At 33.7% G+C, this 26761-nt stretch overlaps 3 protein-coding genes across 3 annotated transcripts; 2 read left to right on the plus strand and 1 right to left on the minus strand.

The window, feature by feature from the left end:
* Positions 1–1706: 1706 nt before the first annotated feature.
* LOC105781116 (peroxidase 3) lies at positions 1707–3546 on the plus strand. Its single transcript, XM_012605692.2, has 4 exons — positions 1707–1980; positions 2363–2551; positions 2640–2802; positions 2890–3546. The coding sequence occupies exons 1-4, from the start codon at positions 1771–1773 to the stop codon at positions 3303–3305; spliced, it is 978 nt and encodes a 325-aa protein (XP_012461146.1). The 5' UTR covers positions 1707–1770; the 3' UTR covers positions 3306–3546.
* Positions 3547–16538: 12992 nt separating this feature from the next.
* LOC105781418 (peroxidase 3) lies at positions 16539–17850 on the minus strand. The gene is made up of 4 exons (XM_012605958.2): positions 17587–17850; positions 17278–17466; positions 17026–17188; positions 16539–16959 (listed from the first exon to the last, which is right to left on the minus strand). The coding sequence occupies exons 1-4, from the start codon at positions 17803–17805 to the stop codon at positions 16544–16546; spliced, it is 987 nt and encodes a 328-aa protein (XP_012461412.2). The 5' UTR covers positions 17806–17850; the 3' UTR covers positions 16539–16543.
* Positions 17851–19468: 1618 nt separating this feature from the next.
* Positions 19469–21062, plus strand: LOC105784516 (peroxidase 3). The gene is made up of 4 exons (XM_012610416.2): positions 19469–19762; positions 19883–20071; positions 20161–20323; positions 20391–21062. The coding sequence occupies exons 1-4, from the start codon at positions 19544–19546 to the stop codon at positions 20804–20806; spliced, it is 987 nt and encodes a 328-aa protein (XP_012465870.1). The 5' UTR covers positions 19469–19543; the 3' UTR covers positions 20807–21062.
* The last annotated feature ends 5699 nt before the right edge of the window (positions 21063–26761 follow it).

Genomic DNA, 26761 nt, shown 5'->3' on the forward strand with positions numbered 1-26761 from the left:
GTCAAAGTTGACCCAGAAAAATTATTTTCCAAGCTCAAATTATATGAAACTTAATTAATAGTATTTTAAAAGATTTTGGCTTTCAATGTTTATCAATATTATTTAATGATAGTTAAACTATTATATAAGAACGTAAAAGTTTTTTTAAAATTTATATTTATTTCTAATTCTAGTTTTATCATTGGGTGCTATTTTAATTTATTCTATTAATTTAAATTTAAATATATTTATATTGTAAATTTTATGATAATTATTCCAATGCATTTCATCATAGGCGAATTTAGGGGCTGACAAAGGCCCGACCTCCCTAAAATAAAAAATTGCTATTTAGACTTTTTAAAAATTTTAAAATTTTAAATTAATAAAGGTAAAATTATACTTTGACCCTCTTAAAATTATAAAAATCTTATTTAATCCTTTAAAAATTATAAAATATATATATAGACTATTAAAATTAAATTTTCATTTCGACTCCCTAAAAATTTCTGTGTTCGCCCTGTATCACATATTACATCCATCCTTAATTTTCATCAACACTAAATCAAGTTATATTTTTATATTTGCCTATAAAAGAAAATAATTACATTCATATGCCAAACTGAAAACACTAATCCAAATTTTACGTTTACAAAATTAACACGACAGGACACAAATAATACACAAACTATCATATATTAAACTTGATTCACTGTTAGTTATAGAAAAGTGACACTGATATCAAATTATTGAATTGAAAAGTATATAATATACAATAGCAATCGAGCAGGCCAACCAATTGATTTTATTCAACTCTATTATATTGTTCTTATCTCACATGGATAAATTCATGAATTAATCCATTAAATCTCGGTGTTTAACATGCTTAGCTTAGCTGCCAACCACTATTAAAACTAGATCTATTAATTAGGTGAATCGAGTTAATTTTAGGTAGGTTAAGTTGTATTTGATTAATATAAGTTTTAAAAATTTTAAATCAAAAGTTGAGTTATTATTATTTTGAATTTGAGATAAATTGAATTTGAGGCTTATGTTTATTTTAAGGTTGGTTAATTTGAATCGGGTCAATTTGAGTTCTCAAATTGTTAGGAAACTCGATGTTTTGGATCAAGTCGTTTGGTGTTTAGATTTATTTGTTAAGATTATTTAAAAGTCGAATTGTTTCGAGTTTAAATAAATAAAATTTTAAATTTGAATCAAAAAGTATGAGGTATAATTACAATTTACTTATAATTTAATAAACTAATTTGATTGAGATGGAAAGCAAAGCTTAATATCCGCATAACAAATTGTTTATTTGGATAAATTGTACCTACCCTTGATGTGACACTTGGAATCCTTTCTGTCATTGTCCGTAAGAGACTGGCATAATTAATCTTTTTGAGATTTAAAATTCGATTTTTTTAGCTTAATTAAAATTTATTTCAATACTTCAAACTCGATTCAAGGTAATAAAATATAAGTTCAATTTTCATGTTTCACTGCAAATTTAATTATTTATTCCGGAACTCAAGCTTGTATTCAAATCCAATTTGAGATTGTTCAGCACTAACTCAATACAAACTCATTTTACCCATTAAATCCAGTACTTAATACAGTATATCTTAATATAAAAGGTAACATGGATAACACAGGCTTCACTATCTTATTTGTTTTTTTTTAATGTCTTAGTAGCTAAACTCAACGCCTATATAAACGTCCCTTGTTTTCCATACCATAACAACATCAAACTTGGCTGTCTAGAAACAGAAGTTAGTTCAAATTCTGTCAAAGATGGCAGGAACAAGTTCTCTAGGGATTGTTGTTGTTGTTGTTTTAGCATTGATTGGGTCAACACAGGCTCAATTGCAGATGTACTTCTATGGCACCAGCTGTCCTAAAGCTGAGCATATTGTGAAGGACTATGTTAAACAGCATATCCCTAACGCCCCATCACTCGCTGCCGCTCTCTTAAGAATGCACTTCCATGATTGCTTTGTTAGGGTAAACTTGTACCCATTTTTCCCTACTTTTTTCCACTATGGGATTATTCATTTTTCTTATAATATTTATGTCCGATATTTGTTTTTGACATCTTTGAATATGTTGCCATACATTTAATTGGTTGATTTGGAATTTTTTAACAGCAAATTAAGTATTATTATTATTATTATTATTATGTTTTTGTTCATTTTTCATCTTTCGACTTTTTTCGTAAACAAAAGCTTTTCTAATTATATATATATATATATTTCAAACTCTTTTAAGAAATTTTAAATTATTGTTAATTAATGTTTTAAAAAATGATAAAATCACTCCGTTTAATCACTCTATGAATAAAAAAACATGAACACAAGGAATGAGAACGATGTGTTTTTTTTTCCAGGGCTGTGATGCATCTCTGCTTCTAAACTCCACGACCGGCCAAGCAGAAAAGAATGCAACTCCAAATCTATCATTGAGAGGCTTCGATTTCATTGATAGAGTGAAGAGTCTCCTCGAAGCTGAATGCCCTGGCGTCGTCTCTTGTGCTGATATCATCGCTTTGGCTGCCAGGGACTCTGTAGTAACCATCGTAAGTAAACCAAAAAAATCACCCCTATTCCATTTTCAACATAAAAACATAACCATCCAAAAATGAAAATCGACACTGTTTATCACAGGGAGGACCATTTTGGAACGTTCCAACAGGAAGAAGAGATGGTGTAATATCCAATATCACCGAAGCACTTGCCAACATTCCAAGCGCTCTCAGCAACTTCACTACTCTCCTTTCACAGTTCAATAACCTAGGACTTAACACAACTGACATGGTTCTCCTATCCGGTATAACATAATTACTATCGTTATTTTACGGTTTCGGCTCCTTCCGTTTCTGTGTCATATCATATGTGTTAATGAATTGTTTTTCAGGTGGTCACACCATCGGCATATCCCATTGCCCGGCTGTTTCGCCCCGATTGTACAATTCCACTGGCCCCGGCGGAATCGACCCAACCATGGACAGCGAGTACGCTGAAAACCTCAAGGCCAACAAGTGTAAAACCGCGAGCGATAACACCACAATACTTGAGATGGACCCTGGGAGTCGGAAAACCTTCGATCTTAGCTACTACTCACTCTTGCTCAAAAGAAGGGGTCTTTTCCAGTCCGATGCTGCTTTAACCACTGATTCAACTAGCTTGGCTTTCATCAACCAGCTCCTTTCCAGCCCCACACAGTTCTTCTTTGATGAGTTTGGCAAAGCTATGGAGAAAATGGGTCGGATTAATGTTAAGACTGGATCCGAAGGCGAGATCAGGAAGCAATGTGCACTTGTTAACAGCTAAGAAAAGAGAATTTTGTCTTTTCTTTTTCTTTGGTTTAAAATATTATTTATTTATAGGAATGGGGTTATGTGAATAAAGGGAATGGAGCGGGTGAAATGAACTTCGTTGTCTACTCAAAACTGTAGTGAAATTCATGGGGCTGGAACTGTATTTGTTGTTCATTCAATCGGTGTGATTTTGTAAGCAATATCTTCATGTATTAAGTTGGATTCATGGAATAATAAATTATAATTTTAAATCATACATCTCTTTCGACTCTCTCTTGCGCTGAGTTCATTTGGTATGAAGCTACGGATTTATTGAAATTTAAAGCAGTTTTTTTGGCCTGAAAATCTTGTAGTGCATAACAGTGTTAACGAGCAGCTGGTTTCCAGAGATTCAAAAGAACGAAAAATCAAGTTTGAAGGTATGTTTATGATAAATTAAAGGAAATAAAGCAATAAACAATGAACGAGACAATCTATATATGTATGGCCGTGGCAGGCCATCGGTGCTTTTTATTAACGCAAGCTATGCACCCAACAGGCACATTAGGCATAGGGGGGGAGCAAGCAATAAATGTTACTAATATCATTTTGATGGATTAGTTATTTTGGGATTAAATTACTGACTAATATATTATAAGTTTTTGTCTTATTTTATAGATTTTTTTTAAATCTAAAATTTTGAAGTCCCAGTTATTCTATTAAATTCATTGATATAATAATAAATAATATTGTAATGAATTTGAATTTATCAGTAAATTTTTTAAAATTCATATAAGTTTTTGACCAAATAAAGTATGTAGATGGACTAATTATAAAAGTTAAGGTATTAAATTTTTAAAATTCATATAAGCATTTGACCAAATACAGAAGATGATTGTTGTCGTCCTCTCGATGTTGGAGGACTAAGATTTAGGAGGTTAGCTGGTCAAAATAAATTTTTCTTGTTAAAGTTTAAATTTAGCTTCTCTCGAAAGTAGATGCTCTTTGAGTCAAAGTGTTGAGGAATAAATATAAATGTCCATTGTAAGAAGTATGTAACACACGTTACCCAACCTGAATAATTGGATCCGAGTCTGGTATGCCACAACTTAAAATCATACGAGTTTAGTAAAAGCATTTAAAATTTACAAAAACTTAAGATATTGGTGTAATCCTCAATACGACAAGAACAAAACAATCAATTTAAATATATGCCAAGAAAAGTATTTTAGACAGAACATTTAGCGAAAGCCTTATAAAAGTCGATAGAGTTATTCCCTTAGAAAAGTTTCAAGTGCATCATTGGCAGTTAATTATCATTCAAAACAGTTTGGTGTACACGACTAAAATATTATCTCAAAAACCATAGATCATTGGATCAAACACACACACACACACATATACTATTGGAGTTTACAAAAGATTTCATAAAATAGAGTTTAACAAAAACTACAAATCATTAAAAGAGGTAATACAAAATGTTTGTACATGCCACCCAACCCACGGTATGCATGATACAAAAATTAACAAAAGGCTCACAATCAACAGTGCTCTAGCATAGTCCTTTCAGAATTCTCTTCCTTCAATAGACACTCTTGAAAAGAAAAATGTAACATTCCACCCTGCAAAGTCCTAGTGTTTGAATACTGTTTATCGAAGTATGGTGTTTAGGGCAAGATCTGAGTGGGTAAAGTATTAAATGTGACTAAGCATGTAAGTCTATGTGTGCGCATTTGGGTGAAGTCTATGTTGAGCAAGCTTAGTGGTTTAGTGGACTCCCTTGTAGAGTATATGCCACCCCAGTTGTTAGACAATTACGTTAAGTCTTTAGTTGAAGAACTATGTATTATTTTATTATTTTATTAGTTGAACATTTTAGTTAGACGAATGAGAATTGATTAGAATAGAACTAATTTATGATGAGAGAGAAAGTACTTAGTCATAGGAATCGAGGGTGTTTAGTGGGCTAATCAGACTTATCCACTAAACCCAACTTTTGTGTATAGTTGTATATGGTTGGTATTGGCTTATTGAACAAGTTTTATGTTTTCCCTGGTGCCCATATTTTCTTCTCAAACTTTCTCTGCACTTTTCTCTCAATAAAACCTTAGATTAGAAGCTTGCTTGAAGATTTGGGTTGGTTGTATTCAACCAAATCTTTCGTTGTTTTAGCATATGGTAAATGTCGATGAACCTTAGGTAATCTCGTGGTTATTTACATGACCTTTGAGTTGCGCGCTTTAGCGTCAATTTTGAGTGTATGGAAGGAAATTTCCTGAATCTGGGTTTTATGATGATGTTACTTACAAGTTGTTTAGTTTTCTGGTATATAGTTTGATAAGTTTAACTATTTATATTATAACTCAAGTCACTCTTGAAGGTTTTCATGATAAGGGCAAAGATCTTGCAGTTCAATCTTGTTATGTTTTCTAGTGAGTTCCTTCTTACTCCATGTGTGTGTAATGCCTTTTTTTTTATGTTTGGTTTAAGGTAAGTATATATATTTTGTGAAGATGAAATATTTGTGCAAGTATGATGGGTGATTATTGTATTAGTTTGGTTTGGTCTATCCGTGTTAAAAATGTAAGAACCGTTCTTCATGTTTATGCCACTACCCTCTTGCTTCTAAAATGAATAATGTGATCTAAAGTATGAACATGGATTCATGGCATTGCCTTCAATAAAATGAGCATTGAACTAGCAAATCGCGATACATGAAAATGGTCATGTAGCTTCTAGTAGGACAAGTGTTATTGCAAACCAGACTGGCAAATCATGACAAAGGAAAATGAATGAGCGAACGATATGGCTCTAAATATGGACTAGGGTTTGTGGCTAACACGAAGAAAGTGGTTTGTATGATTGGATGGGCATAGTGTACACGCAAAAGGAATAGTGTCTGGCGTATAGTCTGTCTATATTTGGAATCCACCAACTGTCGAATTGTGTGTCTGTGTTGAATTAGAAAAGTTTATACGAGTTATATGTATATTGCAATATTTTCCTCCAAAAATCACTAAGTTTTTTTTACTTAGTTACCTTTCCTTTTCAGGCCTGTTGATAAAGTAAAGGAATTTCTGAAGACTACGCTAGAGGACTATTATTGTCATGAGGCTTCTTATATTTTGTATTGTACATGACATAGGGGTGGTCTCAAGACATTTATCTTTTGAAGAATGTATTTTGTATCTAAACCCTTGATTATGAGCATATGGTTCTAATGGAATTACAATGAAGTATTTATGGTTTTCAAAAGCGTACTATCTTATTTATTTTTGAATGATTAATAGTTTGCATTTTATATTAATTTAAATTGTGCCGTAAATAGGTTTATGGAAGACACAATTTTGGAAAATAATGGTTTTAAGGCAGTGACGTGCCATTCCTGGATCCTCCCTAAGGATCGGGTTTGGAGTGTTACAGAAAAGGTACTAGAGTAAGTTAAAATAAACTTAGTGAGTTCGAATGACAGAGAAAGCACATATAGATCATACACAATAATACCTGAGATGATATCAAACCTTTCATAGAATTACAGACAAACTCGGTATATCCACTTAGCACTACACAGGGGCAATCACTATCCGCCAGATTAATCATAACAAATACTCAACCCATCTTTATGCTAGCCTCGTACCCAAAATTTAGATTTAGAAGCATATTAGTTATTTATATTCATATAATACACCCCCTTAAATCCTCATATCATTTCGGTTCAACCAAGTATGTTTTCTCGTGATCTGTCAGTTCGATTTGCAATATAGCTACCTAACTAGAGGCAACACAAACATAATCCTCCTGCTTCAACATCTCATCTCACATATCACATATCACATATCACATATTACATATCACATATCACATATCGATGGTATTTGCTTGTGCAGTAAGGAGGGTATTTACTTTGTAACACAGGTAGACCATACTCACTCTAATGATATTGGATAACCACCAACGACACAGACACCATTTATACGCTATTGAGAGAGATTACGTACCTTACACAATATATATACAACAATGAAATTTATATCATATGGAAGTAAGAAAGAACTCACTAGAAAATCTAGTATAGTGATCTACTCAGCAGATTCTTTACCCTTGTTGCTAGGACCTTCGTTAGCTTCTTAAGCTAAAAGAAAGATAAATATCCCTATCAGATTCTTAAACTATTAAAACTTAACATGCATTCAAGAATCAATATCAAACAACCCAGAATCAGGAAGTTTCCTTCCTCAAGAACAATTCTAAGGTCTATGCATGCAGTACTATAAACACATGAATCTCTTCGATTATAACTTAAGGGTTTACCAAAAATTACAAATAAGCTGTTGTACAAACGTAGGTACTCACTAAACATTGGGAACCCTTTTCATTGAAGCTTTCTACACTAAGGTTTTCCTAAGCTTATAGAATCATTCTGGGAAAAAGAAGATGTAAAGGTGACATATGATAACCAACGATATCCTTATATACTTATGCAATGAAGACAATGTTTAATGGGAAAATCATATAATCCCACTAACACCTTTGATTCCTGTGATTAAATGCACTTAATAAGTTTTAAGTCTAATCATCTACAATATTTTAGTTTAGTACTAACTAAGTCTCAACTAAACCCCAACATGATTAACTAAGTCATCATAATATACACTAAATATAGAAATAAATCTATTAAAACTACGAACTTAACAAATTCGCCAACAATCTGGGGTGGGCGGATACTCAACAGAAGAGTCTGCCAAACCCTAGAGTTCGCCAAAACTTGAAGTTCGCCAGACAACGAATCCCACATAGTACGTTACTCAGCCAAAAAAAAAACTTACTTACTCAATTCTACTCGGATTAAGCAACTTATCTGCCAAACAATAACTAGATATTAAGTCTCCATTAGGAGGGCTGTTACAAAGTAACTATTTGTTTCTTTGGAGATTGATGATAAAGGTCTTGCCTGAAGTATTTGCTAATGTTTATTGGTTTATTGGGGATGGTTAGCTTACAAAATTTTGGAATGATGTGTGGATCTGACAATTAGGGCCTCTTCTTATATTTTATAAAGGTGCTGGACAACCGAATGATATACTACGTGTTTGTGAGTTGGTTACGGAAAGTGGAAGTTGAGATTGGTCTTGTCTATGTTATCTTGTATCAGATCATATTATCTCTCATATCACAACTTTCTTACCTTCTTCTCCTAATACAGGTCAAGATCATTTAGCATGGAAATGGATGAGGAAATATGATTTTTCTGTTAGAAAAAATGAGTTTAGAAAACGCAGCAGAAAATAAATTTAGGTAAAAACTAGAGTTTTAAAATTTTTTCCAAAATAGGATCTTGATTTTGATATCCAAAGTAATAAACACTTAATCAATATTGTACCTTTTTGATTCGTCTAGGATGAGCTCTTCGACCAAGTAGTCTTTTTCGCTATCCTTAAGCTCAAGTCTGCCGAGTGTAGGCTCGTTTCGAATTAGAAAAGTTTTCAAGAAAATTACCAGTGGGGTAATTTTGTAATTTCTCTAAATTTTTGGGTCAAGTTATAAATAAGAAAAATAGCTTTAGAATTTTTCTGGAATAATCTCTTTAAAGAATTTTCTCTCTACAACTTTTTCTTAAATTCAAGTGTGTGTAAATAATGACCCAATGCTCTCTTTATATAGAGAGAGTTTAGAGGATTCAACTATAATTAAACTTAATCACTTTAATATTAAATTAATATAATATTTATCTTATTAGATTAAATTTAATATTAAATCTTATTAAAATAATATAATATTTATCTTGTAGATAAACATTAAATTAAATTAAATATTAAGATAATCAATTTAATATTAAATAAATAAAATACTATTAAGATAAGTATTAAATTAAATTTAATATTAAATTATTAAAATAATATTATTTTTGGAATAATTAATCTGAAATCAAATTCTCTGGTAGAGTCCCAATAGGACTGTAACCCTTCCATTACTCAATCACTAATGACCAACCGCCACCGGCCACCAGGACACTGCTGTTGTAGCCACCGGCATCGCCGTGTCCGATGATGTAGGTGTGACACCCTTACGGCATCCCGAGCCGGTTCGGTCCGGGTCAATGATGACCCGATCTAGCCACTGGTTAGACCGTCGGCTCAGTTTCACATACCGGGATAGGTTTGACTAGTTTTTGGGTCTTGGTCTCAATTTTTGGCTCTCGGGCCTAATTTACAATCTCAGGTCCAATTTTCAAGTTCAATTACTCATTAGGCCAATTGTCTGACTTGAAAATTAACTTCCAAAAATATCATATTAATTTTAATTGATTTGATTAATTTAAAATTTTACTTGATTAAAATTAATTTTTCAAAAAATTTCTTATATTTTTCAAATTATTTTTTCAAGAAAATTATTTAATTAAATTATCTAGTTAAACAATTCTAATGACCGCCAAATTTAATTTTACATTGAATAAATCGACTCAATTAAATTATTTTCAAAGTGATAGAATTTACTTCTAATTCAAATGCAGTCCGATCGAGCTTTTGTTGAGCTAGCGGAGGGACCAATCAAACATATACAATTAGACTCTAATGATTGCAATTATGTCTAGAAGCATCATTTCGATAATTTACAATTACTTAATCATGGAGCCAGTCCACAACAAGTACCATGATTGAAAACTTCTTATTGTATACTCTTTACGAAAGCAATTCATCCAACTGCTTTTTCTAATGACCTTGTCATGTTTGCGTTACCCTCATATGATATCCTTGATTTTTTTGAGTTAAGCCCGTTCATTCAATAGAATCCTATTTTATCTCATTGTCACCATTGTGTCTTATTAACGATTAATATGATCACTATCAACAAATGACTGTGATAAATTGCTCGTTTGAGAATAAGCAACCCGTGGCCACGTTTCATATTTATCAATCCACATAATGCCAATGAGAGAATATCATTAACTCTTTAATTGAGCTATGAATTCCACTGTTGCTAGTAAAGCCATGCCTTGCACAAGTCATGTACCCAACATATAGGCTATGGGCTCGATTATCTTTAGAGCATAAACCTCCACTTATATCAAAGCACATGAGTTGTATACGTATGGTCAGTGACTAACTCAGGATTTAGGTAAATCACACCATGAATGTCACAAGTGAGTTAATTCACAAACGAATTCAAAATTAATTCATCTTGGGTCCAGTCCAACGTATCATTCTATCAATGAATACATCTATGTCTCTACTCGTGGAGTTAATTTCTCTAATAGCCAAGACTAGTCATCTCCCTAATTGGAATTGTAGACGGCAAAATAATCCTTATCAGTGTTTGAATCAAATGCTCACTTTGATTCTTTTACGGAATTACGGACTCATTTAGATTATCTACTAGAGTAAGTTATCTTTCTCTCAATGTAAACGTTCTTTACAATGCCACTTATGTAACACCCCAAACCCGACCTAGACGTTAGGGCCGAATCTGACGATGTCACATGGTAGTGCTTTTCAAAAAAATATGTCGTTGCTAAATCCCTTTTTCTATGTAACCATTTTTTTCATTTTCTTATGTTAATTTCAAATCCTGTCGTTCGTTTCCAAAATATATTCATTTACAAATCGTTATTCAATTTCAAAACGTTTTTTTATTTTTATTGTAGAAGCTTTTAAACAGTTTTCTTATTCGTGGTATTTTTGATAAAACATTAATTTCAATTGAAAACCCGAGTTTTACCTAACACTAGTAGATTTAAATCATAAAACCGTATAAAATCCAAATTTTAAACCAAAATTCGTAAAGGCCATAATGACAGCAAAATACTCCCAAATAAAAGTAAAATCATAAATAGGTAATAAATAGTGTAAATAAAGTCGTGTGGCCACCACTGAGTCCTCCGCCGCACCGATCCGCCTATATCTGGGGATTATCTGTACAGATTAAATAGAAGGGGTGAGTTTACATAAGCTCAGTGTGTAATCCCTATACAAATGTACAGACAGTAAACAGATAATCACAGTCTGGGCTTAAGCCCTTTTCAGGATCAGTATCAGTCCAGTTTGGGCCTTAGCCCATCTCAGTACAGAAATAGTCATGAAGTAGGGCTTTAGCCCATCACAATATCAGTAGCAGTAATAGATATGTAGTCACAAAAATCCTACCCATCCAGCCTCTACACACCATCTCCATCCAACCCTACACCCCATGTGAGGATATAATCAACCCACCTATCCCTACACTCCAAGTAGTATCGAATGCGGCACTAGACAGTATTTTGTAGCTTAGCTACCAGTAAATTAGGGTCGAGGCGTTTTAGTACATTTCCTCTGAACATTACAATCCCCTCAACCCAATGCAATGCAATAAACAGATATGACATGCTATAACATAATATCATGCATGTAAACAGGGCATACAGTATCAAATCAGTTGGACATCATCAGGCTTAATCATATCAGTCATATAGTCATTTCACTCAATTAAGGGTCTAGGTAAGCTTACCGACCCTACAATAGGTCCACAGTCGACTCGGGCGACCCGTGCAACCTTAGCAATAAAACAGTGAAAATGGGCCTACAAGCACATGATGTTCGCCCGTGTAGGTCCACACGCCCGTGTGGCCCACATGGCCCAAATTGGCCTTGGCCTCGTGATTCATTTTAATGTAACCCGTGCTAGTTAATTATTCATATGTGTTTCCACTATTTACTTATATGATCCTTTAAAGCTGTCTACTTGAGTCACTGTTACTAAATTATTTGTATCTTAAGCTAAAGAATTTCGAATTAAGATCCGCAAATTTTCCCTGAAGTTAGACTCACATATCTTCTTACCATAAAATTTTCAGAATTTTTGGTTTAGCCAATAAGTACAGTTTATTCTTTAAAGTTTCCCATGTTCTGCTGTCTGACAGTTTTGACCTTTTTGTACTAAAAAATAATTATCTTCTCTTACAGAATTTGGATGATGTTACCGTTTATTTCTCTTGAAAATAAACCCATTCAAGATTTTAAACATATAAATTCTAACCCATAATTATTTTTATACAATTTTTAATAATTTTCCAAAGCTAGGATAGTGGATTCCAAAACCATTCTGACCCTATCTCACTAAAATTCAAATATCTCATAATATGAAATTATTTTGCTTACTTTGTTTCTTCTATGAGAAACTAGACTCAAATATATTTAATCCCATATTTTTTTAATCCTCTAATTTGATTTTCACAATTTATGGTGATTTTTCAAATTTAGCCTACTGCTGCTGTCCAAATAGCAAGTAATTTCAGCTTTTCGCTGAATCCCTTATTTTTCTGTTTCGAGTATAGACCTGGTATCGTTTCACTGCAAATATGCTCCCAAGCACTCCAAGACCTAAAAATCAATAATGAGAGCCCAATTTAGATCACTAACGAAAACTCACAACTGAAAATCGTCTACATCAAAATCGATAGCGAACCTAAACACTTACCGGCAACGAACCGAAATTTCTAACGCTCAATTTGCTTGTGAAGCTACAACTGATTTCTGATTTTTTTCCTAAACCAAGAGAGCCAAAACAATCCTTTTTAGGAACTGGCTAAGAAACGATAAAATAGAGGCAGTCAGATACTTACAGAATGAGTGTATACAATTGTTGGCCGGAAAGTGGGCTAGTAGAAAAATCAAACAGAGAGGGTGGACTAGGGAGAAAAAATTCGGCAAAGCAAAGAAGAATAGAATAGCAGAAAAATTGGGGAAAAGAGGAGAATGCCGAAGTACTTATGTCACATAAACACAAAAACAAGAATTAAAAATTTTGGGACGTTACAACTTATCTTCAGTTTGAACTTTAGATAATTGATGAGCTAATATTTGCTTGTCACAATTTCACTATGCATGCAAAATATAAAAGACATAAATACAAAAGGCATAATAGTGAAATGTGAAATTAACTTTATTTATTTATTCATCGTTCAAATAAATAGAAAATAGTTACATGTTTACTACAACATGGGCACATTTTTCAACATTTTCCACAACTGAAATATATATGAATATGCATGTTCTTGATGACATGGTTCCTACTACGAGTTGGAAGATGATTTGGAAAGCGAAGACACCTCAGAGGGTTCGTGTTTTCCTTTGGCTTTTGTGGCAAAACAAATTATTGACGAATGGTAAGCGGGTAAGGAAACACATGACAAGCGATGAGAGTTGCCATAGATGTAGTAGTGTGCTGGAAATGGGATCCCATGTGATCTGAGATCACCCGTTTGCTAGATCAGTGTGGCTATTGGTAATTTCAAGGTGAGATCAAGGTGTTTTTTTCTCTCTTCCGTTTGATGAGTGATTTCTTTGGAATATGCAAAATATAGGGAATTGTACGGTTTGACAAACTCTATTTTCTATAATATGTTGGTTGCTTTGGAAAGACCGAAACTCATTTGTTTTTTCTAACAACCATAGTTGTGTTCAAGCTATTGGTTACATGTTATACTTGGGTGAGCTATGCAGAATCTGGTTCGAGTTTGTTTCAGCTAAGTCTTATGCGCACATTGTTGCATTAGGCTCGGCTGGAGAGGGGTTGGATAAAACTTAATACGAATGGTGCGGTCTCAACCACCAGTCTTTCTTCATCCATTGGAGAAATGTTTTGAGATTCAGATGCTAATTGGTTGCGTGGTTTCTCGATAGCCAAGGATTCTGTCTTCAAAGTACAAGTAAGTGCAATCTTGGAAGGCCTACTTTTGGCCCGGAGAAGGGTTTTAGACATATACAATTGAATGTGATAATGCACTACTGGTGGAGTTACTTTTGGCTGGTGGGGGAGAAAAATAGCAGTTTGGTAGAGTTACGATTGTTGCATCAAATCTTGAGAAAGAGTTGGAGAGTACGAATTCATCATATTCCAAGAATTCATAATGAAGTTGCCAATCATATGGCTAAATGTTATACTCCTAGAGTTTCAAGTTTGCAAGTATACAACGATCTCCCAGATATGGTGAAAAGTTTATTGTTAGTTGATTTAACTCGACTGATGTTGGGTTAAGATGTAACTGGTTGATGTTTCATTTTATGCTATTATTTTTTACAAAAAAAATATAGATTTCAAATTTAAGCATAGTATAATGACTTCAAAAGTGTAATAATCGTGTACAACTTCAATAAAGAAAATACAATTTATTATTATTATTAGCCAAAATGAAAACTTATAAAATTGGATCCCCAATTGTATAGTTTACCCTTTATTATTCCACAAGTCTTAACTTAATAATACATGAAGGACAGAAAGGAAAAAAAAAACTGTGAGCTGAATTGAGCACGACATTACATCGAAAACTACATGAACAAAACCGAAAGAGTCCCATCTCCAAGTAGTTGTCTTCACTTGTTTTATTCCCTTAACCTCGACACTTAAAAAAATAAAATCTCAACAATAATATGCTAAAGTTTCTCAAACATGAAAATGAATAAGGTTGGGTAGACAATTATTTCAACTTTTAAGGATAAAAAAGGAAAATCATAGATAAAAGTATGAGCATTATTGTCAAACCAAAAACCTTACTTTTTCACTACCCTTTACTGGAGGTTCAAGCTTTAGTCCACAGACTAATCCTTAAGTGAGATTTGAATCGTCCAATTGCACTGCACCAGTGCATCCAAACAGCATTTCAATATGTTTGAAGTGAAAAAGTTACTCCAATCGTGCCTCACTGCAGTTAAACACTGAACGAAAGGAAACCTTAGTTGTTGTTCCATATATACTTTCAAAAAAAAGATATAAGGAAAAAGACTTCTATCTGATCTGTCATGGAAAAAATTGTTGATGTGATATATAATTATCGAATTGGCCGCTCACGATAAAATATAACCAATCTATTAAGGGATAAAATATTCTTTTACTGTTAAATTACGTGTTTAAAATGATTGATATCAACATTAATTCCCAAGCCTACTTTATATACATAATAAACCCTATATAATTCTCATAAATAATTTTCATAATTAATTAAAAATATTTAAATACATTAGTAATATTATTACAAGTTCAAAACTTAAATAACTAACTATTATTTATTAAAATTTAATTTTTTAAAAGTAATTATATGTAATAAATTGAATTATAAAAAATCGAAAGGGGAAAGGGAAACAAAAAACAATGAAGCTATGTTTGGCAATGGCAGATCCATCGGTGTTTTGTAATTAACGCAAGTTACGTAGCCAAGAGGAATATTAGGTAGGGGGGACCAAGCAATTATCTCAACGTTGAAAACGTAAGCCTACCCTTATTCAATTATTACCTTGACGTTATTGACTTCATCTCCAATTTCCTTAAGAACCATGGTAAACATTTACCAGAATACTTCATCGTCAATGGCATTAGCCAATTAATAATTTACCATTGTGGGGGTTAAAAGAATGTTATAGCCAAATCCACGGATGAACTCCATGACAGTGTAATTAAATTATCCTTAGAAAGAAAACCAGATAATAAAATAAATTTATTATTGGGTACTATATAGTTAGTCACCCGACTTTTATAAATTTTCATTTTGGGCATAAAAATTTAAAAGAAAATTTAAAATTTAGGTGCTACCATTAACAATAGTTTTCATTTTGGTCACTCGTTAGTTTGGGGCTACGCAAGGTCATTTTACTCTCATTTTAGTCACTCAATTTTAATAAGTTTTCGTTTTAGTCAGTCATTTCTTTTTCTTTTTTTAGAGTTTCTTTTATCTACTTTCAAAAAAGAAAACAATAAACCCAGAATTTTATAGGGAATTGATTTTTTCCGCTACAGAAATGAAAGGCAAGTTTTATTTTCCTGTAACTCAACTCACTGTAAAAACTCGGGTTTTCTCTTATAAGAATCTAAGTTTTCACTTTTTATTAGAAAAGAACTAAAATTAATTCTGGAAAAAAAGAAATTAAAAAGATAAAATGAATTTTCTTTTTTTAACTATGGGTGACTAAAATAAAAATGATTGTTAACAGTAGTGTCAAAATTCAAATTTTTTATTTAATTACAATGTTCAAAATAAAAACTTATGAAAATTAGGTGACAAAAAATACAGTTTACCCTTTATTATTCACAAGTCCAACTTAATACATAAAGGTCAGAAAGAACAAAAAAAACAGTGAGCTGGATTGCGCACGACATCACACCGAAAACTACATGAACAAACCGAAAGAGTCCCATCTCCAAGTAGTTGTCTTCACCTGTTTTATTCCCTTAACCCCGACACTATAAATAAAAAATCTCAACAACAAAATAAGGAAACAAAGAAAAGAACAAAAAACCCTTTCTATTTTAGTTGTTGACAAGGGCACATTGCTTCCGGATCTGGCCTTCGGATCCAGTCTTAACATTAACCCGACCCATTTTCTCCATGGCTTTGGCAAACTCATCAAAGAAGAACTGTGGGGGACTGGTAAGGAGCTGGTTGATGAAAGCCAAGCTGGTTGAATCAGTGGTTAAAGCAGCATCGGATTGGAAAAGACCCCTTCTTTTGAGCAAGAGTGAGTAGTAGCTAAGATCGAAGGTTTTCCGACTCCCAGGGTCCATCTCAAGTATTGTGGTGTTATCGCTCGCGGTTTTACACTTGTTGGCCTTGAGGTTTTCAGCGTACTCGCTGTCCATGGTTGGGTCGATTCCGCCGGGGCCGGTGGAATTGTACAGTCGGCGCGAAACAGCCGGGCAATGGGATATGCCGATGGTGTGACCACCTGAAAACAATGATGTCATTACATGTTATGGATGAACGGAACGAGTAGGTTAAGTGTAAATTATACCAGATAGGAGAACTAAGTCGGTCAAGTTAAGTCCTTGGTTACTGAAAAGAGTAAGGAGAGTAGTGAAGTTGTGGAAAGGGCTTGGAATGTTGGTATTTGCTTCGGTGATATTGGATATCACACCGTCTCTTCTTCCTGTTGGAACATTCCAAAATGGACCTCCCTGTGATAAGCAGTGACCATTTTCAGTGCTTGGGATGGTTATGTTTTATGTGGGAAATGGAAAGCATGCAGGTGATTTTTTGTACTTACAGTGGTTACTACAGAGTCTCTGGCAACCAAAGTGAGGATATCGGCACAGGAGACAACTCCAGGGCATTCGGCTTCGAGGAGGCTCTTCACTCTTTCAATGAAATCAAAGCCCCTCAGTGTTAGATTTGGGACTGCATTCTTCTCTGCTTGGCCAGATGTGGAGTTTAGAAGCACTGATGCATCACAGCCCTGCCCGCAGAAAATAAAAATAGTATCATTTTCACTCCTTGTTTCTATGCCACACCATGGTTGTTAAAGCCGAATCAAAGGTCGAATATAAATATAAAAGAGAAAAAGGCAGAAGTTTACCCTGACAATGCAATCATGGAAGTGCATTCTTAAGAAAGAAGCAGCGAGGGATGGGGCATTAGGGATGTGCTGTTTAACATAGTCCAGCACAATCTGCTCGGCTTTAGGACAGCTGCTGGCATAAAAGTTCATCTGCAGTTGAGCCTGTGCGGACCCAATCAATGCTAAAACACCAAACACAACAACTAAAACAATCCTCGCAGAGCTTGTTCCTGCCATCTTCGACAGACTTTGAACTAGCTCCTGTTTCAGATCTCTTTTAAGGACAGCAATGTTTGATGTTGTTGTGATTTAGAAAACGAGGGAATGTTTATAGGCACTGATTTTCAATTACTACAAGATTAAAACTATACAACTACAAATAAGATAATCAAACCTGTGCTGCCTACGTTATCTATCTTTAGAATTCTTTTTCGACAAAAAGTGCAGCAAACCGCCTTTGGCTGTTTGTCAGCGCGTAGATCTCAAAAAGTTATTCAAAATTAAAAAAATTCGTCTCAATCGGACAACCGAGCGAAAAGTTATGGCCTTTCAAAGTTTTCCAAGCTAAAAATGAGAAATTGTTCATCCACGTCAGCAAATCGCGTCCTAGAGGGCGTGATTTGTGTCCACGTAAGCAAATCGCGCTGACGTGGACGCGATTTCGCGGAAAATGGACCATTCCGGTAAATAATTAAATAATTGGCCTATTTCGATAATTTTTGAAAAAAAAAGGGCTTTTTTTGGTCATTTGCCCGTCAAATTACAAACTATTATTTACAAATTACCAGAAAGCTATAATCACCAAAGCAAATACAAAAGAATAAAAAAATATCAATTATTACAGCGATCCTTAATTTTCGCCAATACAAAATCAAAATAAATCATTATTATATTTGCGTAATATACAAGCTAACTAAATTATTAATAAATTTACGTTTTGACTATTTAATTTTAAAAGTTATAAAATAGTCATTGAATTATTCGAAAATTTTTATTTAAATCTTTGGAATGTTAAAATCGTTGTTGTTTAACCTTCTTGTTCGCATTAATTGAAAGTTTTCCTTCCCTTTTCTTTTCTACAATTCAATTTTTTTCAAGAAATAATTTTGAACGTTATGAAACTGTAAATAAAATCCAAACAGTTTTCTTTTCTAATCTCTAACATTGATCGTTAGATAGATTTGGGTTTAAAATATGTTCTTCTACTCGTCAATGGGTATCAGTTCATCATACCGATAGTCAAATAATCACTTAGAAATCGTTAGCCAGACTTTAAAAAAAAACCTTAACAGCCCAATGGCTTAAATAAAAATTTTCGAATAATTTAATGACCATTTTATAACTTTTTGAAATTAAGTAACCAAAACATAAATTTAATAACAGTTTAGTGAGTTAGTGTAATTTACTTTATGTTTGCCTATAAATGAAAATGATTACATTCATATAACAAATTGCAAACATTTGATCAACTTTACTGATTCAAGTTTTACATTTACACAATTAAAACAAAAAAAAAAAACTGAAAAAAAAGCATAAATAATACACAAATTATGGTATTAAACTCGCCTCATTGTCGGCTATAAAAAAAAATTACAGTGGCATCAAATTATTGAATCGAAAAGTAGATGTATACAAATGTATATAACATATGATAGCCATCGAGCGGTTCAACCAATTCAATCAATTGATTTCATTCAGCTCTGTTATTTTGTTCTTATCTGACTTGGTTTTTAGTGTGTCGTCATCAAATTCATGAATTAACCTTTAAACAGATCAAGGTTTAGTGTTATCTAAAGATAGGTAACGTGGACAGCACAAGCTTGATTATCTTATTTGAAATTGTATAGTTTTCATCTTCTAGTAGTTGAAAATCAGTGCCTATAAAACATTCCCTTGTTTTCCAAATCACAACAACATCAAACATTGCTGTCTTAAAAGAGATCTGAAACAGGAGCTAGTTCAAAGTCTGTCGAAGATGGCAGGAACAAGCTCTGCGAGGATTGTTTTAGTTGTTGTGTTTGGTGTTTTAGCATTGATTGGGTCCGCACAGGCTCAACTGCAGATGAACTTTTATGCCAGCAGCTGTCCTAAAGCCGAGCAGATTGTGCTGGACTATGTTAAACAGCACATCCCTAATGCCCCATCCCTCGCTGCTTCTTTCTTAAGAATGCACTTCCATGATTGCATTGTCAGGGTAAACTTCTGCCTTTTTCTCTTTTATATTTATATTCGACCTTTGATTCGGCTTTAACAACCATGGTGTGGCATAGAAACAAGGAGTGAAAATGATACTATTTTTATTTTCTGCGGGCAGGGCTGTGATGCATCAGTGCTTCTAAACTCCACATCTGGCCAAGCAGAGAAGAATGCAGTCCCAAATCTAACACTGAGGGGCTTTGATTTCATTGAAAGAGTGAAGAGCCTCCTCGAAGCCGAATGCCCTGGAGTTGTCTCTTGTGCCGATATCCTCACTTTGGTTGCCAGAGACTCTGTAGTAACCACTGTAAGTACAAAAAATCACCTGCATGCTTTCCATTTCCCACATAAAACATAACCATCCCAAGCACTGAAAATGGTCACTGCTTATCACAGGGAGGTCCATTTTGGAATGTTCCAACAGGAAGAAGAGACGGTGTGATATCCAATATCACCGAAGCAAATACCAACATTCCAAGCCCTTTCCACAACTTCACTACTCTCCTTACTCTTTTCAGTAACCAAGGACTTAACTTGACCGACTTAGTTCTCCTATCTGGTATAATTTACACTTAACCTACTCGTTCCGTTCATCCATAACATGTAATGACATCATTGTTTTTCAGGTGGTCACACCATCGGCATATCCCATTGCCCGGCTGTTTCGCGCCGACTGTACAATTCCACCGGCCCCGGCGGAATCGACCCAACCATGGACAGCGAGTACGCTGAAAACCTCAAGGCCAACAAGTGTAAAACCGCGAGCGATAACACCACAATACTTGAGATGGACCCTGGGAGTCGGAAAACCTTCGATCTTAGCTACTACTCACTCTTGCTCAAAAGAAGGGGTCTTTTCCAATCCGATGCTGCTTTAACCACTGATTCAACCAGCTTGGCTTTCATCAACCAGCTCCTTACCAGTCCCCCACAGTTCTTCTTTGATGAGTTTGCCAAAGCCATGGAGAAAATGGGTCGGGTTAATGTTAAGACTGGATCCGAAGGCCAGATCCGGAAGCAATGTGCCCTTGTCAACAACTAAAATAGAAAGGGTTTTTTTTGTTCTTTTCTTTGTTTCCTTATTTTTGTTGTTGAGATTTTTTTTATTTATAGTGTCGGGGTTAAGGGAATAAAACAGGTGAAGACAACTACTTGGAGATGGGACTCTTTCGGTTTGTTCATGTAGTTTTCGGTGTGATGTCGTGCGCAATCCAGCTCACTGTTTTTTTTGTTCTTTCTGACCTTTATGTATTAAGTTGGACTTGTGAATAATAAAGGGTAAACTGTATTTTTTGTCACCTAATTTTCATAAGTTTTTATTTTGAACATTGTAATTAAATAAAAAATTTGAATTTTGACACTACTGTTAACAATCATTTTTATTTTAGTCACCCATAGTTAAAAAAAGAAAATTCATTTTATCTTTTTAATTTCCTTTTTTCCAGAATTAATTTTAGTTCTTTTCTAATAAAAAGTGAAAACTTAGATTCTTATAAGAGAAAACCCGAGTTTTTACAGTGAGTTGAGTTACAGGAAAATAAAACTTGCCTTTCATTTCTGTAGCGGAAAAACTCAATTCCCTATAAAATTCTGGGTTTATTGTTTTCTTTTTTGAAAGTAGATAAAAGAAACTCTAAAAAAAGAAAAAGAAATGAGTGACTAAAACGAAAACTTATTAAAATTGAGTGACTAAAATGAGAGTAAAATGACCTTGCGTAGCCCCAAACTAACGAGTGACCAAAATGAAAACTATTGTTAATGGTAGCACCTAAATTTTAAATTTTCTTTTAAATTTTTATGCCCAAAATGAAAATTTATAAAAGTCGGGTGACTAACTATATAGTACCCAATAATAAATTTATTTTATTATCTGGTTTTCTTTCTAAGGATAATTTAATTACACTGTCATGGAGTTCATCCGTGGATTTGGCTATAACATTCTTTTAACCCCCACAATGGTAAATTATTAATTGGCTAATGCCATTGACGATGAAGTATTCTGGTAAATGTTTACCATGGTTCTTAAGGAAATTGGAGATGAAGTCAATAACGTCAAGGTAATAATTGAATAAGGGTAGGCTTACGTTTTCAACGTTGAGATAATTGCTTGGTCCCCCCTACCTAATATTCCTCTTGGCTACGTAACTTGCGTTAATTACAAAACACCGATGGATCTGCCATTGCCAAACATAGCTTCATTGTTTTTTGTTTCCCCTTTCCCCCTTTCGATTTTTTTATAATTCAATTTATTACATATAATTACTTTTTAAAAAAATTAAATTTTAATAAATAATAGTTAGTTATTTAAGTTTTGAACTTGTAATAATATTACTAATGTATTTAAATATTTTAATTAATTATGAAAATTATTTATGAGAATTATATAGGGTTTATTATGTATATAAAGTAGGCTTGGGAATTAATGTTGATATCAATCATTTTAAACACGTAATTTAACAAGAAAAGAATATTTTATCCCTTAATAGATTGGTTATATTTTATCGTGAGCGCCAATTCGATAATTATATATCACATCAACAATTTTTTCCATGACAGATCGATAGAAGTCTTTTTCCTTATATCTTTTTTGAAAGTATATATGGAACAACAACTAAGGTTTCCTTTCGTTCGGTGTTTAACTCGCAGTGAGGCACGATTGAGTAACTTTTTCACTTCAAACATATTGAAATCTTTGTTTGGATGCACTTTGATGCAAAGGCAATTGGACGATTCAAATCTCACTTAAGGATTAGTCTGTGGACTAAAGCTTGAACCTCCAGTAAAGGGTAGTGAAAAAGTAAGGTTTTTGGTTTGACAATAATGCTCATACTTTTATCTATGATTTTCCTTTTTTATCCTTAAAAGTTGAAATAATTATCTACCCAACCTTATTCATTTTCATGTTTGAGAAACTTTAGCATATTATTGAAGGTTTTCCCTTGTTCTATTGCTCAATTAATTATTGCGGCTGCCCCTTGATTTAAGCATTAAATGTTAGTTTTTCATGTATTTGGGTGTTGTTTACATAATATTCATGATTTAGATAATTTTGTTGTTGTGTTTATGATTTTTTTTTATATTTTGATCTTGTTTTTCTCTACTGATTTTATTCTAATTTTGTTGGTTTTTATTGTTTGTTGCTTTGGTTTGTTGTTATGCTATTTTGATCATGTAATGCCCTCGACTCGACCCGATTGACCGGATCCAAATCTCGAGTGTTACTACTCAAACTCAGACTTGTACCATTTGACACTTACTAACACATTTATTATTGAATAATGCCTCTTCTTATATTAAAACTAGTTGACTCATAACTAAGCATTTCATGACTTACAAGCGCATATCACGCCCTTACAATTGGTGGACTCTTACAAAGAAATACATACATATATATAACCAATCGACCTAACTCTTTTCAAATTGTCGGGGCTAAGACAACCATTACTTTTATGTGGTTAATTCATTCTATACGTACAATGGGGGTTCGTACAATAACTTAATTTAATTTCGTAACTCTTATAGCTTGATCAGAACCGCGCGATTCTAATCTGTATGCATAAGTGCCCTACTTCGTCCTTTCCTCGGTGCAACCCTGGCGTCATCCCTCACGACATCCTTCATGTCTGAAACATAAAACACACAAGGGTAAGTTAGATAGAACTTAGTGAGGAATCCCCCTTTTTACCTGAATTCACATTTAAGGCTTTCTTTGTAGATACACATCTTTGACTTGCCAGTCGTAAGAACTTCACTGTGAGGTTCAAGTTAGCTTTTTCAGAGTCCACCCAGTTGGCGTTGTTACCGGATGGTGGTCACATAGGCCTTTACTCAGATTACTACATGGAGGCGAATACTTCCTTTGTCATAAATAGCCATATATGCGTCCACATATCATTAGAGAGCCAGAAAAGAGTCCATATACATACAGTTGACTTTGCCACAAAGCCACTTTCAACATAATCAACAACAAAGGCTTCTTTTTGATGATTTTGCCATAAAGGCTTACATGTAATACAAAACAACCACAAAGGCTTCCACATACAACAGATTCAACTATAAAGGCTTCCATATATAATAGGTTCCACCACTAAGGCTCACATATAATAGAGAACAACCACAAAGGCTCACATATAATAGATTCAGCCACAAAGGCATCACTTTTAGGAAATGGTGTTTTCGACAATAGGGATTTGCCTAAACGCATCATCATGAGGTTTGCCTCTCATTGCCTGGTACTCACCCAACCGTCCTCTTCAGTTCTACATGATGTCATAGCCCAGACTAGGTCTTATACAATGTAGTCTTCATTTCCCTATATGATGTCATAGCCACCATGACTAGGTCTTACACTATATGGTATTGGCTTTCCATGGCCATAGACTTCCATATAATAATTTGTGTTTATTGTCCTGACGGACTTGCACACGCAAGTAGACTTAACATGCAGAATTAAGCAACTCATGCAACTTATGCACAGACTCCTCATGTAGTGGCTTACTCATGTAGAGACTTATTTATGCAGAGACTCCATTAAGCTTTTAGGTGTGTTTATGCATGTACATACTTACTTATAGCGGACAGAAACATGCTTTCAGGTGTATTCTTTACGCCTACACTTTCTTCCGTGGAATAGAAACATATCATCGACTCATACTTTCTTTACACATTCATCGTGCACACATTTCTTTTCTTAACAGAGGCACATAACATTGCACAAGTATCACATGCAAGTTCATCAAGCATTCATCTTCACAGAACCGACATATTACATTTTTTTCATGCCTTTCTTTCACATTTCACAAAATAATCATTAACACAGAAAAACCAACATATAAACATGAAAACATACATGTATACGCAAAGAGATCAGTTAGAGATTCGTGAGGTACTCACTTTTTAAGCTTATACTACTCACTATCAGCAACTTCAGACATCAGATCTAGGCTTCCATCGAGTAGATCGACAGCCCCTAAATGATAAATCTTAAGAACTCATCAAAATCTATTAATCTAACTCATTTCCTTGCACTTTGAGCACTAGCTAAATATTTTCCATACTTGCTTCGCCAAGCTAAATATATATGCTCTTAGGCAACATATCATGTAAAATAGTGAATCTTAGGTTATCAAGGGGTATCTTAGAGCTTAGATTCATTTCCTAGCCTCAATTTAAGTATCTATTATAGTTTTCCTTTGACCTAATCTGAAATGCTCATCGAAGAAGGAAGAGGAAGAATCTTCTTTTTGTATCTAATACTTTAGATTTATACAACTCTTATCCCTATAATAACTTGAAAATTGTTACAATCCTAACTATTTAGCCGTATGGGTGGTTTACATTTGTAAGGAGACGTGTATGACAATCCATCTGTACACATATCTATGTACACGTGAACTCGATACATGGCTTGTTTCTGACTACTTGTTGGAGTGCAGTTAGAATCGTTAGTCAGACAAACTTGGTGTATATTGCCTTCCAAGGTTCCTAGCTTCCTGAAGCATTATCTTTTATTATTCCCATGTGAACTATTTTCCTTACGGTTCCACCATAAACATCGTTGGGCGGATAGAACCACATCACTTCATTTTTCTTCTGACTTGTTCATGCAACGAAAGCTTCACCAAAAGGGCATGCTCATAGAATAATTACATAGTCAATTACAACACCTTACTTAGTTAGAGCGTATCCCCTAACTCTTTCTTTTTTGGACCCTACCCGGTCTCATGGACTTTGCCGAGCGGGGTGTTACAAATTAGCACATTACTTTTTAGTTTCTTGGTGCTATTAGTTAAATCCATATTGGACACTTTCTTAAGCATATACTCGAGTTGCTCCTCCAACATCACTATCTCATTAGCCAATCAAAGCTCTTAAAATAAAGGAATTAAACAATATAATAAATAATTTCTTCATGTGTAGAATGGCTAACTAATTAGAATTTAGAAACCACACTACTTTGACTTTGACATTGAAAAAAAGTGAAGAGTTCAGTTAGTTAGAACCTTCAACCTCTGTTAAATGCCAACTAATTATCATTTCTTTAATTAAAATATATTTCATGTTATCATGATAATCATTTCATGTTAAATAGTCAAATGTTTCTTAAGCTTTATCTTATTCAATCATATGCATAAATACATACATATATCTATAAACAAATGTGTGAATGTATATATACCATGATATCTCAAGATATATGTTTGCTTGTATTTGTTATAATGGTGATCTTTAAATGATGCTTATTGTGATATATATTTATGGTTTTATGTCAGTTTACATTTAAAATCGAAATAATAATAAATGGTAAAAGCACAAAATTTTGTGGAGGGAGATAGTACCTTAGCAACAAAATCTATTTAATATGATGAGCTGACTTTGATATATTATGAACTTTGCGTGAACAAAATCAGTGCCAGTAATAGATCGACAACTCATCTTAACTTAAAAGGATGGGAAAATATTATTGCTCTTTTTCAAGCAAGAACACAAAAAAATATGAAAAGCCTCAATTAAAAAATAAGTGAGATAGGTTAAAAAAAAGGAAATAATGGGCAGAGTTGCTTAAGGAATCTATTGGTCAGGATGGTGATCATTTAAAAGGACATCAATGCTACTGAAGAATGGTGGGCTGAAAAAATATAAGTTAGTGTTAACTTTATCAATATTTTAATGCATAAAGTTCATTGAAGTTAATAACTTATAAATATAAAACTCTTAGTATAACAATTAATATTTAAGATAAAAGAATTGAGCCATGGTTGAATGAATTAACGTGGCAAATGTTTGGTAACATTGTAGCCACTGGAAAGCATGCATGAGCCCCTTCGTCTGGTGTTCTTCCAAGTAGGGCTCCTATGGGTGATGATACACCTAATGAAGGATTTGGTGATTCAAATGAACATACTAATGAGAATGAGGGTATTCCTCTTAGGAAGGCATCATCAAGCCCTTATTATGAAACTTTTAATCGTAGCAAAAAATCAAGTTCAAGTAGAAA

This window comes from Gossypium raimondii, chromosome 13 (assembly GCF_025698545.1).
Source record: "Gossypium raimondii isolate GPD5lz chromosome 13, ASM2569854v1, whole genome shotgun sequence".
Classification (NCBI taxonomy): Eukaryota; Viridiplantae; Streptophyta; class Magnoliopsida; order Malvales; family Malvaceae; genus Gossypium; species Gossypium raimondii.

Excerpts from the sequence above, each read along its gene's own strand:
- LOC105781116 (XM_012605692.2), top strand. The coding sequence starts at position 1,771 with ATGGCAGGAACAAGTTCTCTAGGGATTGTTGTTGTTGTTGTTTTAGCA. Across the intron at positions 1,981-2,362 it reads TCCATGATTGCTTTGTTAGG|GGCTGTGATGCATCTCTGCT; the intron begins GTAAACTTGTAC and ends TTTTTTTTCCAG. Across the intron at positions 2,803-2,889 it reads TGACATGGTTCTCCTATCCG|GTGGTCACACCATCGGCATA; the intron begins GTATAACATAAT and ends ATTGTTTTTCAG.
- LOC105781418 (XM_012605958.2), bottom strand. The coding sequence starts at position 17,805 with ATGGCAGGAACAAGCTCTGCGAGGATTGTTTTAGTTGTTGTGTTTGGT. Across the intron at positions 17,189-17,277 it reads GAGACTCTGTAGTAACCACT|GGAGGTCCATTTTGGAATGT; the intron begins GTAAGTACAAAA and ends TGCTTATCACAG. Across the intron at positions 16,960-17,025 it reads CGACTTAGTTCTCCTATCTG|GTGGTCACACCATCGGCATA; the intron begins GTATAATTTACA and ends CATTGTTTTCAG.
- LOC105784516 (XM_012610416.2), top strand. The coding sequence starts at position 19,544 with ATGGCAGGAACAAGCTCTGCGAGGATTGTTTTAGTTGTTGTGTTTGGT. Across the intron at positions 19,763-19,882 it reads TCCATGATTGCATTGTCAGG|GGCTGTGATGCATCAGTGCT; the intron begins GTAAACTTCTGC and ends TTCTGCGGGCAG. Across the intron at positions 20,324-20,390 it reads CGACTTAGTTCTCCTATCTG|GTGGTCACACCATCGGCATA; the intron begins GTATAATTTACA and ends ATTGTTTTTCAG.